General features: G+C 45.6%; 1 protein-coding gene across 2 annotated transcripts in view; it reads right to left on the reverse strand.

Moving 5' to 3' along the window:
- The window catches only part of jph3b (junctophilin 3b), a 333,582-nt gene that overhangs the window by 97,142 nt on the left and 219,779 nt on the right, over nt 1–16,661 (reverse strand). For both annotated transcript variants that reach the window (XM_072518084.1, XM_072518083.1), the window contains exon 3: nt 12,231–12,355. In XM_072518084.1, coding sequence (XP_072374185.1) covers nt 12,231–12,355 — 125 coding nt within the window. The remainder of the gene's footprint in view (nt 1–12,230; nt 12,356–16,661) is intronic.

The following is a 16,661-nucleotide window of genomic DNA, read 5'->3' on the forward strand; positions in this document are numbered from 1 at the left end:
CGACAAGACCGTTAAATCTCGTGCGAGGCTTCTCATGAGATTTGCGAAGCTTGAAACGCCTCACCAGATGGTTTTTTTTTGTAAAATATTTTTATTCTCCATTTTCACATTTTCTTCAGAATTTATACCCCATCAACAAGCAGTAAACGGTGACAAATACAAAGTCAATCCCCTTATCAACAACTACGATCCCATCCACCCATCACACCAAACAACGCCCCACCTGACAATACAAGCGTCAAATAAAACAAACCCTCCCACGGTGGGAAAAACAAAGGAAAAAAAAAGAAAAAGGAACCAGGAATTGCCTATGGTCACCATTGACCTATAAAGTCCCCCCCCACCCCTCCCCCTAACATTCAATGCCATCCAATCCCCGAAAGAGTACCGGAAATGACACCCATAAATTGTAAACCCCTACCCGACTCCTCCCCTCCACTTCCTCTTGTAAAATTCCTCCCCCCAACCTCTGTTCCTTCCCCCCAACTTTCCACCCCGACTAGACTCATCGGACCCTGTTCTGCCGGGCTCCGATGGCTGCAGCCCCTCCCCCCACCTCACTCCCGTTCACTGGCCGGCTTAAACCGGCCAGCGTGGAGGCACCCGCCCGGGTCTCTTTTCCCCTAGCCCGGTCCCAGGGAAACCAAGAACTCCCCTTTAGCACACAAACCCCACACACACACCCAAGCCCCAAAGAACCATCATTACAAGTGAAAGTCCCATCTCTTCCCTTGTCCAAATATATACAACTTTGGCTCATTTAGCACATACACCAGCACACAGTTAGAAAATACAGTCACATGAGTCTACATCGGTACATGACCATTTCTCAATTCCGCCAAAGTCCTTCTGCCTTCGCAAACACCTCTGCTGTTTACGCCGTCCCAAAATAAAAGTCCTTGGATTCGTAGGTCACCCTAAACTGAGCTGGGTATACTATGCCACACTGTACCTTATTGATATACAGTGCCTTCTTCACCCGGCTGAAGGCAGCCCGCCTCCTCGCCAGCTCCACCGTAAAGTCCTGATATATGCGTATACCAGCTCCAGCCCACTGCACCACCCGCTTCTGCTTTGCCCAGCACAGGACCTTCTCCTTCTCACTGCACCGACAAAAACACTGAGTGACTACTCTTGGCGGCTCACTCTCCTTTGGTGCAGGCCTCCACGACCGATGAGCCCGATCCAGTTCATGTCAGGAGGGATCATCCCCCTCCCCCAATAGCTTCGCCAACATCGTCTCAAAATACTCAGTTGGCCTCGGGCCTTCTACCCCTTCGGGAAGACCCACGATCCTCAGATTCTGTCGCCTGGATCTGTTTTCCAAGTCGTCCATTTTGGCTCGCAGACCCTTGTTGATCTCTATCACCTTCTGCATCTCCTTCCCCATCAAGGTGAGTTGATCACTGTGCTGCAATAATATCTCTTCCACTTCCTTCAGCGCCTCACCTTGCTCCCGCACCTCCGCCACTGCGCTCAATACCGTCGCCCTCGCCGGGGCAATCGCCTCCTCCACCAGCACTTTCAATACCGCCCCCATCTCCTTCCTCATCGCCTCCATGTGTTTTGTGAACTGCCTTTCGAGTTCCACGGCCATCACCTTAGTCATTTCTTCAGCCGTGGGCAATGCAGCCCAGCCTCCACTTTTCTTGCCGTCCCCGCGGTGACCCATCCACTCCCCGACGGACTTTCAGCTGCTTTTTTCATGACCCTTTTTAAACTTATTTTCAACATTTCCCTTCACTGTGCCTTCTCCCTACTTTTGCCGCCTCCATTGCCCCTGGGACCGGGCGTTAAACCCCGAAAATGCCGTTCCCGAACGGGAGCCCTCCAATGTGCGGCTGCCTCCCGCCCGCCGTCACCGGAAGTCCCACGCCTCACCAGATTTAATGAGTCTCGTGAGATGTTGTGATCCAGATCAGCATATTTAAATGAACTGTTAGAGGGGTTTCGAAAATGGGGAGTGGGGGGGGTGGGGGGGGTGGGGGGGTGGGGGGGTGGGGGGGGGGGGGTGGAGAGAGGAGAGGAGATCAGGGCAGCTAGACCAAATGGTGCTTCAATCAGCCAGGAATCACCTCATTCATATGGGGAGGGAAGGTGGCTAGAGTGAGAAAAGTGCTGCTACAGAGGGGAAGGCAGGCAGGGGGTTTGGGTCTCCCGAACCTGTTGTACTACAACTGGGCGGCGAATGTGGAGAAGGTGCGGAGCTGGGTCAGAGGGGTTGATTCCCAGTGGGTCAGAATGGAGGAGAATTTGTGCAGGGGGTCGGGGCTGAAAGCACTAGCAACAGCGCCGCTCCCAATAGCTCCAGGGAAATATTCAGGGAGTCCGGTAATAATAGCTTCATTGAGAATCTGGAGGCAGTTTCGCCAACACTTTGGGTTGGGTTTAGGGTCAAGGGAAATGCTGATTCAGGGGAACCACAGATTTGAGCCAGGGAGGTGGGATGGAAGTTTTCGGAAATGGGAAGAGAGGGGGATTAAGACACTAAAAGATCTGTTTCTTCGGGGTCGGTTTGCAGGATTGAGGGAGCTGGAAGCGAAGTATGGGCTGGAGCAGGGAGAAGTGTTTAGGTACATGCAGGTTCGGGATTTTGCCAGGAAGGAGATACAGAGCTTCCCAGAGGAACCGGCCTCCACATTGCTGGAGGAGGTGCTGACGACAAAGGGACTGGAGAAGGGGGCAGTGTCAGCGGTGTACGGAGCTATTTTGGAAGAGGATAAGGCACCATTGGAAGGGATCAAAGCAAAGTGGAAGGAAGAGCTCGGAGAGGTTATAGAGGAGGGGGTCTGGTGTGAGGTGCTCCGGAGAGTGAATGCCTCCACCTCATGTGCGAGGTTGGGGCTGATACAGCTGAAGGTGGTATATAGAGCGCACCTCACGAGGGCGAGGATGAGCCGATTTTTTGAAGGAGTAGAGGATGTGTGTGAGAGTTGCGGGGGGTGGGGGGGGAGGGGCGGCGCTAATCACGGTCACATGTTTTGGTCCTGTCCAAAGCTAGGGGAGTACTGGAAGGAGGTGTTTAGGGTAATTTCCAAGGTGGTGCGTGTGAAACTGGACCCGGGTCCCCAGGAGGCCATATTCGGGGTGTCGGACCAGCCAGGGTTGGAAATGGGAGCGGAGGCAGAGATCATAGCCTTCGCCTCGTTGATCGCCCGAAGGCGGATCCTGCTGGGATGGAGAGCAGCCTCTCCACCCAGTGCCCTGGCGTGGCGGGGGGACCTGTTGGTATACTTGACCCTTGAGAAGGTTAAGTTCGAACTGAGGGGAAGCTCGGAGGGGTTCTACAAATCATGGGCACTATTTATTATGCACTTTCAAGAACTGGATAACATTGAACATTAGTTGGGGGGTGGGGATGGGTGGGAGGGTTGGGGGGAGGGGGGCTGTGTAGATTACGGGTGACTATGGGTAATCCTTGATTCCTTTTTGTGATTTGTTTATGGAAGCATGCGGGCTGATGTTTGGGGGTTGGTGGGCGGATGGGATCGTTGTTATTATGGGGACTGACATATCTTGCTGATTATTGTTTATTGTTGATGGGTGTAAATGCGGGAGAAAATGTGAAAAAGGAGGAGATTAAAAATATATTTTTTAAATCAGCAAAGAATCTTTCCTTAGGGTAAGCTTCAGCGAAGTGCCGCCTCGGTGGAGAGATATTCCACAAGGCCACACAAACCGGCAAAGTGCCGTGAAATAGTGAGATTTTATTGACACTGCAGTTGCCGAGAAACACCCCACTAAACGTGCCCAAAACCGGACATAGATTTTTTTCCGGATAAATCGTAACCCACATTAAAATCAAATTGTATGAAAAGGTTTGTTCACTTCCAACTCAGGGTGTAGGGAGACAAGATGTAGTTTTGTGCTCCAAAGGTTCTCAATTCAGGAAATGCTACTTTCACCTAAGCTCGGGAAACGCTAATTCAAGACAAGTTCTTAGCCTTTCAGGCTGGGGTTGGGAATACAGTCGGATGATGTGGGAGGTAACTCGGAAGGGAATTGAGGGATTGAGTCACTCAGCCAAATGTATGCTCCTCTCAGTTGCTGAATTGGCAGGGGGTTGGCAATATGTTATCTAATCTGTCGGGTTGGGGAATGTTTTATGGCACAAGGGTTGTGAAAAGGGGCAGGAAGTAAATAAGAATTTGAGGTGTATAAATGTAGATATTTAGAATACTGTTCAGCCTATGATTATTTTAATATAAAGACGATTCTAACCTTCTAACGCACACCACAACAGTTTATCGTTGTCTTCATATTAATTATCATTCAGCTCAACAAGCTTGATTTTGATGGCTCTTCTTGTGTTGCTAATTAGATTCATGGAGATGATAAAATTCTGGCTCCAAATTCCATTCAATTTGCTCCAATCATAGCAAATCCATTGGTGCAAAGTTCTTTTTACTCAGCACCCACCCTCGAAACAAAGAACGGCATTGTTGTGGCATTGGGGTCTTGTCTGCCGACCAGAGACGCACAGTGCCTCCTTTTGGGAAGGCCTGTCAAGCCACACGCTAATCAGGCAGTGGCGGGGCCACTGACGGACCTTCTCCTGGAATCAAGACCCCAGGAGCGCAATTCCTGCCTATTGAGAGCTGACAGCCAAGCAGAAGCTGACAGCTCTTGCGTTCAGCAGAGCCTCTGAGGAAGCCATGGCTGCTGCTAGTAGGACACCTCACAGGGTCCCAGGATTGTGGAGGACCCAGGCTACAGGTAAGTAATGTAGGGGGCGGGAGAGCCACGAAGAGGTTTATGGGGAGAAAAGGTCGGAAGTGAGGGCAGAGGTTGCGCTCCCAGCGCACGTCCTTCCCCACTTCCCATGTCCTTCAATCAAGCACTGACTGCCTTGATTAAGGGACGCTTCCCCCCCAACACAAGGGAGACAAGTGGCCCACACAGGTTCACTCTTACATATGCAACATGGATATAGGCCCACTTGCATCTAGGTTAATCCCAGAGGTGATGAGATGAGCCCCATACGGGGTCTTAAATTGGTCACTTAAGGGCCTCAATTAGAGGCAGAAAGGTGGCAGAGTTCAGGTACACCACTACCCTGCTGCTGTAAATGCCCTTCCCACCTCCAAGCTCACCAGCAGCAAGAGCCAAAGAATGCACCTAAAATCCCTAAATTTCCAAACACGATTTGGCACTTTCAGTAGGATACCCCACTTAGTGCTCATTAATATATTGGGAATAAGGGACCAGTGACGCATTTCCTACTTTTGACATTGCAAGGTATTAAGTTAAAATGAGAAATAAGGTGCAGTTGTGCCAACTGAAACTGGCAGGAGTCAAAAGTCTTTTGAGCCTTGAAGACACTTGAAAGTTTGAATATGTAACTGGGGCCAGCTCCAGGAGTGTTTTGTTTTTTGTTTTTGAGCAATGATAGTGTTGGACCTCTTTCTGGCCATCTAGGAGAGTGTGAAGTCACTGGAAAATATTTGACCATTCTTCAACCACAGTGCGAGCTTTTCAGGGGCAGGTACGGTATGCATTATAGACTTCCATAGAATTTACAGTGCAGAAGGAGGCCATTCGGCCCATCGGGTCTGCACCGGTTCTTGGAAAGAGCACCCTACCCAAGCCCACACCTCCACCCTATCCCCATAACCCAGTAACCCCACCCAACACTAAGGGCAATTTTGGATACTAAGGGCAATTTAGCATGACCAATCCACCTAACCTGCACATCTTTGGACTGTGGGAGGAAACCGGAGCACCCGGAGGAAACCCACGCACACACGGGGAGGATGTGCAGACTCCGCACAGACAGTGACCCAAGCCGGGAATCGAACCTGGAACCCTGGAGCTGTGAAGCAATTGTGCTATCCACAATGCTACCGTACTACCCTCAGACATACCTTTGTAGGCCATTATCATAGAGGAGGAATAGACAGAAAGCAAATAAGCAACATTTAAGGAGGATACATTGCATTATATTATTCCCTCCAGCTTCCCAAAGAATTTAGAGGAAACATTTGTGCTTTGAACACATTGGTGAGGAAATGTGTGCTGGTGGTAAAACATCGCCAAAAGAGACAAAAAAGCAGTTCCATTACCGACTTCATGTGGACCCATTCACTGTGGCTATAAAGGTCACAACAACATTCACCATATGGCAGTGGATCAGCTCAGGCAGTGATGATGATCTACGTGCATCAGCCAGGGGTGCTTCCCAGACGGGCACATACCCAGTGACTGAATCCCTTTTCTGCAGCATTGTGGGAATTTATCCAGTTTGACATCACAGCAAGACAGCAGAGGGATAGAGCCATTGTTTTGCTGCTCCTACAGTCAATTTCCTCATCAGAAAGGAGGTCCCTCTTTCTGAATGGCTGGATTGTCTGTCGCAACAAACAAATGATCCTGGACATTAATACAAGATTTTCTAGAAGCAATCTTGATACATTTATTCTTCAAAATTCAGCCATCTCTTTTCGAAGGAGAAAATCATGTTATCAGATGGCTTATGGTTTACTCCCATGTTACTCTCAATACTGTTCCCATGGATAATGACTTTACTAAAGGAGTGCCTAAACAAAATACATGCCTCAAACACGAAGGACAGTTGGAAATATTAAATTGATGCTTTTGCTGCCCTACAGGTCAGAGGCATGGGTGTAATTTTGTCCAGCTCGTGTGCTCGTATATCTGTGTCTTCCTATGTCTCATAGATGTTAGGAAAACAAAGTTAGTTTTCAGAGATTATATTTGTATTGATAAATACTAGAGATAAGGTATAGTTTTAGGTGGTTTAATTTAATGTGTCTGTGCCTAGAAGGGTCCTATAGTTAGACTCATGCTGAACAAAGGGTGTTTGTATTTGTGTGTGGGGGGGGAGGGGTTGGTTAAGTTCCAACTGTGAGAGAGGGAGTTATGGCATGAAGAGTAAATATAATTGTTTGGGAATTAGAGACCCTTGTCAGGTAAATCAAAGCGCTTTCCTTTGTTCTTTAGTTTTAACTGGACGCTACAGCAGTTGGAAACAGGCAGCTAGAGAGGAAACAATACTCTCAGCTTTCCTTCAAGAAAAGCCATACAATGGAGTAATGGTTAAGAAAGCCAGTACCAGAAATCTAAAGGACAGATACTTCAAGAAATGAAGAGGAGTTTCCAGGGACCCTAAACTTAAAGGAACAAAGTGGAACTGGGAGCAAAACAAGGCACTGTTCCTTTCAAGTCACAGAACAGTAACAGAGCTGGCTACTGAGAAGTCAATAAGATATCTTAAGTGGTTCTAAGGTTTATGACATCCTCCTACAGTTTGTGAGACATTAGTTTAAATAATTGTGGAGTGATCGGTGGCTGGATATCGGATTTTGTGTGTGTAAAAGCAGTCAAGACAAAGAAGTCAGAAATGGGGTTGGTGTAAAACCTGGAGTGGATTCGCTGTTAGACGTGGAGTGGAGTCGCTAGTAGAATTGGAATGGAAGCTCTGTTCAAAAGAGTCCTTTGGAAAATATGGAGTGGATTTTGGAATACAAACCGCAAATGGAAAACATGATTATGAGAGAAGGTTGTAAAACCTGTTTTGGAAGTGGAGTTTGGAAGCTTTCATATGACAATCATTTGGGGATATTACGAGAAAGAGCCCACAGACACTAACTTGGTTTCAGAGCAGAGTGCATATTTGGCCGCAGCCAATTGATGTGCCTTAAAAAATTGACTTTGTGTGTCAATGAGACCATTGTAGATTAAAATGTACTTTGCCATTGGTATCGATCTTAAAATCTGTGTGTGATTGTTAAGCTAAGAAATAGTAAAAGAGTATTGTATTATCATACGATTTTTCCATGTTTAATACTTTTTTTTGTAGTTAAAACTAATTAGTGGTTCTCTGACTATTCCTCCATGTTCGATTAAAAATAAGTAAAAGTTACAGTCTTTTGAGCCAGGGTTTCATCATGGAAACTTTCTGTACAGTTATAACATAATGTCGAATGCTGCAATACAAATGCCTGGACTGGAACATCTTGGGTAAATGGTCCTAACTGCTTTGGAGGCAGAAGAAAGCAAAGAGAGCATCAGTGTGACCATCACTCAGAGACTTCTTCAATCATGGCTGCAAGGAGCATCCAAACACAACTAATCACTGAAGTATTCTCATCCATTTAAGTCACCACTGCCTTAACTCCTTCCATCCGACAGTCAAATAAAGGACAAAAAGAATACCAATGAAGGGAAACAACAAATTTATACTGTATGAGAAGAGAGAGGAAGTGTTGATTGGTTGGCAAGTAGACTCTGATTAGTAGAGGCATTGCCATGGAAAATGCACCAGTTGGTGGTGACTGACAGTTAACTGCCAAGCATTGTTTGAAATTTAAACCAGACAGATTGACTCTGATTGGTCAAGATAGTGCCCTGAGGAATGAACCAGCGAATGGCTGTAACTTATTTTGTTTAGCTGAAACAGGCGTAACACGTGTACATGTTCTTTCTATCTGCGAAGAACATGGCCCAGTAGGGCTCGTCCATAAGGAACGAGCCTGACTGACAATTTTTACTTCTTCTCACATCAGGATTATTTAGCAAATATTGTCCAATCGCGGAATCACATCTAATGTAGGACACTAAGTTTTCTGTTTTGCAAACACAATCTGGTTGAGCAAGGTCTGTATCATTGTTAACAACAGAAGTGATTTGCTGTTTGATACAATCTGCCAGTCTTTGGGATGTACAGCCTACATACCCAGCATCACACTGGCACTAAATTCATATCCCACATTACCCATTTGTGTGATAGGCAGAATGCCTTTTTGGCTTGTGTCATGTTAGGGAGATATTAGGAACTTGGGTCCAGAAATGGATTACAAGATATAGCAGGCAATTTAGGGATTATATAGTCTGAGGGAAAAGACTGCTAGTAGCAGAGTCAGACGGATATGCCCACGACCTGAGTTACCTTGTCCCTTTCAGACTTAACCTTGTTAGTGGAAATACCCAGGATGCCCCGATTCAGCCAGCCAGGATGATCCACTCAAGATCCATTGTCATTCAGGACAAATGTGTTTGACCAGCCATCAGTCCATCACAGAGTCTGGGGATTACCTATTTGTCCATCAATGGAAGGTTAGTTGCATATAAATGGCATAGCTCTGTTCTTTTGTATAAACAGGAGTGGGTAATTAGCCAAGATAACAATAATAGGTTCAAGTCTGGAAACCCGAGAGAACCTTTGTTTGAGGAATTGGGAGAGAGAGAAAGTGAAATAATGCTGTTCTGAATAATTACAGGGTGTCGCAATTGAGCAGAGAGGTTATGAAAGTTGCCACCGAGGCAGGCTTTCGAAAAGGGTTCCGAACAACTGTCCCTAACAGAAGAAAAATTGCTTTATAAATGCTTCATAAATACAAGTATTGCCTTTGTCTGTCTGTGTAAGTGGAATGAGAGCTGCGTGTTCATGTACAGTGCTGTTTAATAGGAACAAGTGTGTTAAGGTTAAGAAACTGCATGTAATCTGTTAGTGTGAGAGGTAAAGAAAAAGTTTATATATTGTTTTCTTTGCTTCCGTCATAATAAAGTTTGTTTATAAAATAACTACGCCCTATTTTTATATTTTCACTCCTGGAACGAATCGATCTTTCCACACCGCATTAAAACTTAAAAAGGTTATGACATCTGTTCCAGTCTCTTAGCCACTGTTGAAGGGTGGCCAGGCATCCATAACACTTGACAACAGCATTCTTTTAGTGATGAATGCCACTTGTGTTGCTACTGCATAGTAGAAGTGTGAAACAGCTAGCGTCATCTGTTGCTCACATTTTGAGCTACCTTGCACTTCCAGAGTAATCTGAGGTAAACTGGATACTTCTAAGCGGCAAAAATGATGGCCGTTCATGAGTTTGTGTGATATGTAGGTGATATGCTTGCTATATTTAAATCCACAGCTGCACATAATAATTTCCTTACGTGCCTTAATAGACTCCATCCTGCACTCAAATTCACATTTGAAATGGAGCTGTCAAATTAACTACCTTTCCTTGATCTTCCAGGGTTTCTCTACCATGGTCTACTGCACGCCTACCTTCACTGGTCAATATACATGTTGGGATTCTCACAGTTCCACGGGCTATTAGATTGACCTTATCGGCAACCTTGTAAATAGTGACTGAACCATTTGCTCACATGCAATCTCAATGCTGAAATAGGATGCATCGAAGACATCCTGTGGGATAATGGCTACCCTGATCAGATAATTTTGCACTGTATATCGAGGGAACTGATATTTCCCACTCCCAGAGACACATATATAAGTGAGGTGAAGGCTATTAATTAACTCGCTCACCACTAATGAAACTGCTGATCAGCCAATGGGGAATAAAACAGAATCAAACGAAGCTGCAGATTCTCACAGACTGCTGACATATGCCTTCTACTTCCAGCAAGCAACTCTTGCTTCCCAGTCATTATGTGGTCTGAATTCATGCCCGAGCCCCATGATCGCAGAGACAAATGAGAAAAAGGGATAAACATGGAAAGGTTAAGAAAAAGGAAGATAAACACAGAATGAAAAAAATGTTAAAGAAAATAAGTAAAGCAGCAGAGAAGGTGAGGAAAACAAGAAAGGGGCCAAGAAAGAGAGCCTGGTGAAAGAACAGGGAGGTACATTGTTCAAGGACTCCAAGAAATGCAAAATAGATTTGTAGTTGACTATATTACTTAAGTATGATTTAATCTACTAGTTCTTCTCATGTTGCAGAGCAATATTCAGATCACTGCTCCAAAAGACAACTTTGCTTCACTGTAAATAATTTAGAGCATGGCATAATGGCACAGTTGTTAGCACCATTACTTCACAGCGCTAGAGACCCGGGTTCAATTCCAGCCTTGGGTCACTGTCTGTGTGGAGTTGCACTTTCTCCCCGTGTCTGTGTGGGTTTCCTCCGGGTGGTCTGGTTTCCTCCCACAGTCGAAAGATGTGCAGGTAGGGTAGATTGGCCATGCTAAATTGCCCCATAGTGTCCAGAGATGTGCAAGTTAAGTGGGGTTACAGAGTTGCAGGGAGAGGGCGGGAGACTGTTTACGGTGCTCTTTGAGAGGGTCAGTGCAGACTCGATGGGCTGAATGGCCTCCTTCTGCACTGTAGGGATTCTATGATTCTATGATTCAATAGAAAATCTGCTAAATGTATAGTATTAGTGATATAAAAACTGTTTTATCAATTCTATTAAAAACCTGAAATTACCATCTTGAAATCAATATTGTATCCGGTGCTTTGGAATTAATTTTGTGTGGGCCTCGCTTCAGAATAGAAACATCTTGAATGCATACAGAATACTAACACCTCCGTCGAGTGTTATGGTATTACACAATCAAGCTGCCCTACTTTTTATTAAATGTTAAACCAGGCTCCCCTTATGCTACTTGGCACAGTAGCACAATGTTTAACACTGTTGCTTTACACCGCCAGGGACCCGGGTTCGATTCCCGACTTGGGTCACTGTCTGTACGACGGAGTCTGCACATTCTCCCATGTCTGTGTGGGTTTCCTCCGAGTGCTCCGGTTTCCTCCCACAAGTCCCGAAAGACATGCTTGTTAGGTGAACTGGACATTCTGAATTCTCCCTCAGTGTACCCAAACAGGCGCCAGAGTGTGGCGACTCGGGGATTTTCACAGTAACTTCATTGCAGTGTTATGTTAATGTAAGCTTACTTGTGAAACAAATAAAGATTATTATGTAAACTGGGCAGCACGGTGGCACAGTGGTTTAGCACTGCTGCCTCACAGTGCCAGGGACTCAGGTTTGATTCTGACCTTGGGTGATTGTGTGGAATTTGCACATTCTCTCCGTGACTGTGTGGGTTTCCTCTGGGTGCTCCAGTTTCTTCCCACAGTCCAAAGGTGTGCAGGTTAGGTGGACTGGTCAATCTAAATTGCCCCTCGGTGTCCAAAGGTTAGGTGGGGCTACAAGGGATAGGGTGGGCGAGTGGGCTTGGGCTTGTGCTCATTCAGAGGGTGGGTGCAGACTCGATGGGCCAAACAGTCTCCTTCTGCGCTGTAGGTATCTGTGATTCTATAATTCTAGGAGTCAGAGATTCCTCGCTAATAATATTTCACAATAAACCTTTGTTACACCATAATTTGAATCTTATCAGAACATAGATTGCATCGAGTGTTTATCTTTGTTCACTGTGATCAGCCTTCTGTGCTGTTTTACACATTTATTGCCCTGGTCAATAGTTAACAGACTGATGGAAAAACAATGAATTTTTAACGTACTGACCATTGCCTGGGTGTTGGGTGGTTGGTGAGAATTCTTTGGCAGTGATCCTGGCAAGCTGTGCTTCATCCTGAGCTTTGTGGGCAGCTGTTTCAGCCACCTCCGATTTTGACTTAGCATGAGATGTCCTGTATAAGGAACATGAAGCAATAAAGCTCTTCAGAGGAGTGACAAATACATCTGACAATTTATAAAAAATACAACAGCATTGTGTCCAATCTATAAAATTCATTCATCATGTTGAATTTACCAGCATACTGCAAACAAATTACACATTTGGTTACCATTGTTGTTTCCATCTTAAATAAACAGGGAGCTGAACCTTTTGCCCTAGCTGTAATAAACCAAGAAAATAATGTTCTTATCCTCTTCATAGTTTTATTAGCTTTCTACATCAAAATTTGGATTACAAAACATCTTCACTTTTTGTTACTAAACTACCAATTCTGCATCTAACACCTCGCAAATTCTGTTACTCTGGAGAAATTACATTGGCAAATGTTCAATTCTACTGCCTCTGAATAAAACTGCAATACTATCCTTCAAATTGATTTTTCAATACAGTGATTTTGAAGAAACAATGATTGAATTACTTCCCTGAAAAATCAAGTCAATTGTTGATTATGAAGATAATAATTTAAGAGCATATTTTTCTAACTATCCACTTCTCAAATTTTCCTTCAGAAAAGTACATGCATATCATTGTATAGTTTGGGTCAAAAAAAATAGATTCACAAAGTTAGCTTATTCTCCAAATCGCAAACACAGCCCAGAAAAAACATTGACCCTTATCTGGAAGAGCAGGAGAAAAATAATTTTTAAAAGTCTAAATCTGAAATTTAGTATTTCATTCTGGAACTTGGTTGAAACAAAGAAAGATGTTTTATTTTGCTCATCTGCTACATAGCGGGGGATTTCCCAAGCTTGTTTGCTCTGGGCACAAGTCCTGTTATGTCCTAACGGGATTTGGGCCATGGAGATCTCAGAATGAGATCTTCACCGTCCCCTCACCAGCGATGTAATCAGGTTGTCACACTCTCCATCAATTTGCATGGATTTAAATATGCCACATCTTCCGGGACATCAAAATGATCCCCCTCGCCGGCATTACATCATGCTGCCGGGAATCACTACCGTTCTCCAGCAGGCGAGATGACCATGCTGGGGGCAAAGAGGCAAGCGTAGCCCCTGGGTGGTCAGGGACATGTCAGTGCAGGCCCCTGGTACTGCCCCTGGCAACCTGGCAGTGCCAACCTCGCACTGCCAGGTTGGTCATGCCAGGTTGGTAGTGCTGGGGGTGGGGCCAGGGCCTCCAGGGAAGTCAATTGGTGAGGGGGGTGACTTTCCACTATGTGGAGATGCCGGCAATGGTGGTCAGGGGGGGCACTAAAGCCCCAATGCTGGCTGTGGTGGTGGGTAGGAGCCTTTGCTTTCACTTTGAGATCGGGGCTCTGTAGAGCCAAGCTTGCCAGCTCTACGATGCCCCACCCCCTCCAGACTGATGGCGCAAAAAATGCCCCCTGCTTTTTTTGACAACGGGTCAGAAGATCTGAAGAGAAAACCTGGCCGTATCTCTGGGGAAAAATACTTTGCCATTTTTGGGGGGAAATTCCACCCACAATCTAAGTGAAGGCTAATGTCACATCATGCACTACACACCATAGCCACATTATTCTTTCTTGCCAGTGCCAGTGATGTGATTCAGTGACGAGCTCTGCAAGCTCAAGTAGACATTATATAGATATTCACTGGTTGCAGCAGTATTTCTGAAGCTGAATCTGCAGAGCATCAGAAGCAACAAAATTCAGAAAATCGACTTTGAATCGGAAAGAAAGTATTCAATTAATGATTGGCCAACAGGGCCTCAAATTTAATATAACTAGCATAATTTATTTATTAATGAACCCCCGTGTGGTAAATACACCACTTCTTCCAATGTCCAATTTTACATTAATTTTTAGAATAACGGATGACATGTTAATTACAATGTTCAAGTTATTTTAATTATCCTAGCACATTTTCTATATTATAATTACACAGGTGGATGTTGGTGGAAGGTTTGGTTTTTCTTTTTCTCTCCATTTCCATTTTAGTCTCATTCAAAATCTTTAATTTCACAACTAATTGCCAATCAATACACTAAAAAGGACAAAATGTAAAGTCTGGAAATCTGAAAATACAATAGATGAGCGGTTAATGTATTCAGGTACGATGTATCTGTGGTAGCGTGGCCCCTTTAAGGAGGTGGGCTTACGACCACATGACTGGCTCAGGGCCAATTGAGAAGGAACACGCAAAACCCAGCCAAATTGGAGTTTGCGCAGGGCCCTGGGAGCAATGGCCCAAGCAGTGTGGACCCTGGATTCCGAAGAGACAAGACCCATCCTATTGCGTTCTGTGCCTGTATAATTACCAGCCTTTGCCTTTCGTTAATAACCCCCTATGTCACTACTGGAAGCCTCCAGAGCGCTTCTTGAGCCAACACAGTTTCTTCATAAGAACAGATGGAGGGTCTATGCCAAAAACCTGATAAATTGACTTCTCTTTACAGATTCTACAAACCTGCTGTGTATTTTCAGTACTTTCTGTTTTAATTTCAAACTTCCAACCAGAACTTGAGAGTGAAATAACTCAACACCATGAACCCACAGCCACCCCATCCTGAGGCACCCTCTCAACAAATGTTAAATTAAAAATGGCCACAGTCTCACAGTGTCAGGGACCTGGTTCAATTCTGGCTTTGTGTGGAGTTTGCACGTTTTCCCCATGTCGGAGTGAACTCCCCCGGGTGCTCCGGTTACCTTCCATAGTCCAAAGATGTACAGGTTAGGTGGATTGGCCATGCTAAATTGCTCCTTCGTGTCCAGGGATGTGTAGGTTAGGTTAAGGGGTTATTGGGATAGGGTGGGAAAGTGAGTTTGGCTGGAGTGCTCTTTCAGAGGGTTGGTGCAGACTCGATGGGCCGAATGTCTCCTTCTGCACCATTGTGGAGGGATTCATTCCACATGATGGCCTAAGTAGGCAAGTGGGGCAGTTAAAAAGCATCCTGCAGCATCAGCCCATAGCCCCACCCCAGTCTGCTGCTTCTAGGCAACTGCCTGTCCCTGGAGCCAGGCCCAATGGCCAACTGGAAAATTCCATAATTGGCCTTTAAGTGATCTTAAACTACCCACCATTCTGCGCACCCCCCGCCCGCCCCCCTGAACCGGCCTCCCGGGTAATTGCTTGGGGCAGTGTAGTGCCAGCAAGCCAACATAAATACTGGTGTGAAATTACATACCCACCAGCATCTGCCCCACCCCATAGCAGGGCAAAATCTTGTTTCAGATAACTAAAAGGCTGAAGTGAGGTTGGCAAGAATCCATTATGTGTATGTTTGAGAAGTTTTTAGTGTCTCCACATTCACTTGGCAAAGTGAAGCATGATAGTGCTGGAAATGACCCATCTTCCTGCTTTGAAGTTAATGAAAAATCCAATCAGCTGGGCATGGCAGCTGCGGCTCAGTTGCTGGCACTCGCAGCCCTGAGCAGAAGGTTATGGTTCAAATTGTACTCCAGAGACCGGAAGCGGCAGGAGCGGAAAATCCAGCGGGAGGCCTAAAATCCAATTTATGCCGAGAGGATGTCCCATTACAATTGCCCAGTCAATGATGTAACGGGAAGCCCATTACAATAAACTTGCATCTCATTATCAGGTCTCTGTGCTTAATAATTCCCCTCCCCCATTATATAATCATTTCACATTGGCATACGGTCGTGCTGACCTGAATTACAACAGGTCTCCCACGCATGCACCTGGCCAGCTGAACTCACCAGAGGAGTTCAGGTGAGCGCATCACTGGAAAGAGAGGGTCATGACTGGGCACTGCCCCCGACACTACCCAGGCACTTCCTCTCCTCGCACACATGTGTAGTTAGGACACTCGCTGATAATAGACCCTCGGTGTGGCAAGTTGCCCCCACTGTCTGGGTCTCTGCTTTGCAGCCTGCTGTTGATGGTTAGGCTCCCCCGGCCATGTCTTCCATGCAGTGCCTCCTGCTAGAGTTGTGTGCACTGCTGACCCATTTCCTTCCTTCGCCTCCTGCAGTGATTGAGGATTCTGAGAAAGGCTGCCTGCATCACTAGATCCATTATCACTTTTGCCTCCGCTCTGAAAAAGTATATTGAAGACCAGAATGTTTAAAAGGTGCAGATAAATGTGTGAATGAGAGGCCTATAGGAGCTACACTTTGACAGCTTGGATTGTATTGTTCCTCATTCTAACTTACCCCTGGGACTCTAGCACAGACATAGAGACGAGCAACATTCCATTGTACAGATATTACATCTGGAGCCCTGTGGGCAGTGAGAACTTATAAATTACATGATTGAACCAATGTGGTTCTGAACTCCACTCATTGACTTGATAAGCTCTCGGTTGCTCAAGGTGAATGA

Source organism: Scyliorhinus torazame, chromosome 10 (assembly GCF_047496885.1).
Source record: "Scyliorhinus torazame isolate Kashiwa2021f chromosome 10, sScyTor2.1, whole genome shotgun sequence".
Taxonomy (NCBI): Eukaryota; Metazoa; Chordata; class Chondrichthyes; order Carcharhiniformes; family Scyliorhinidae; genus Scyliorhinus; species Scyliorhinus torazame.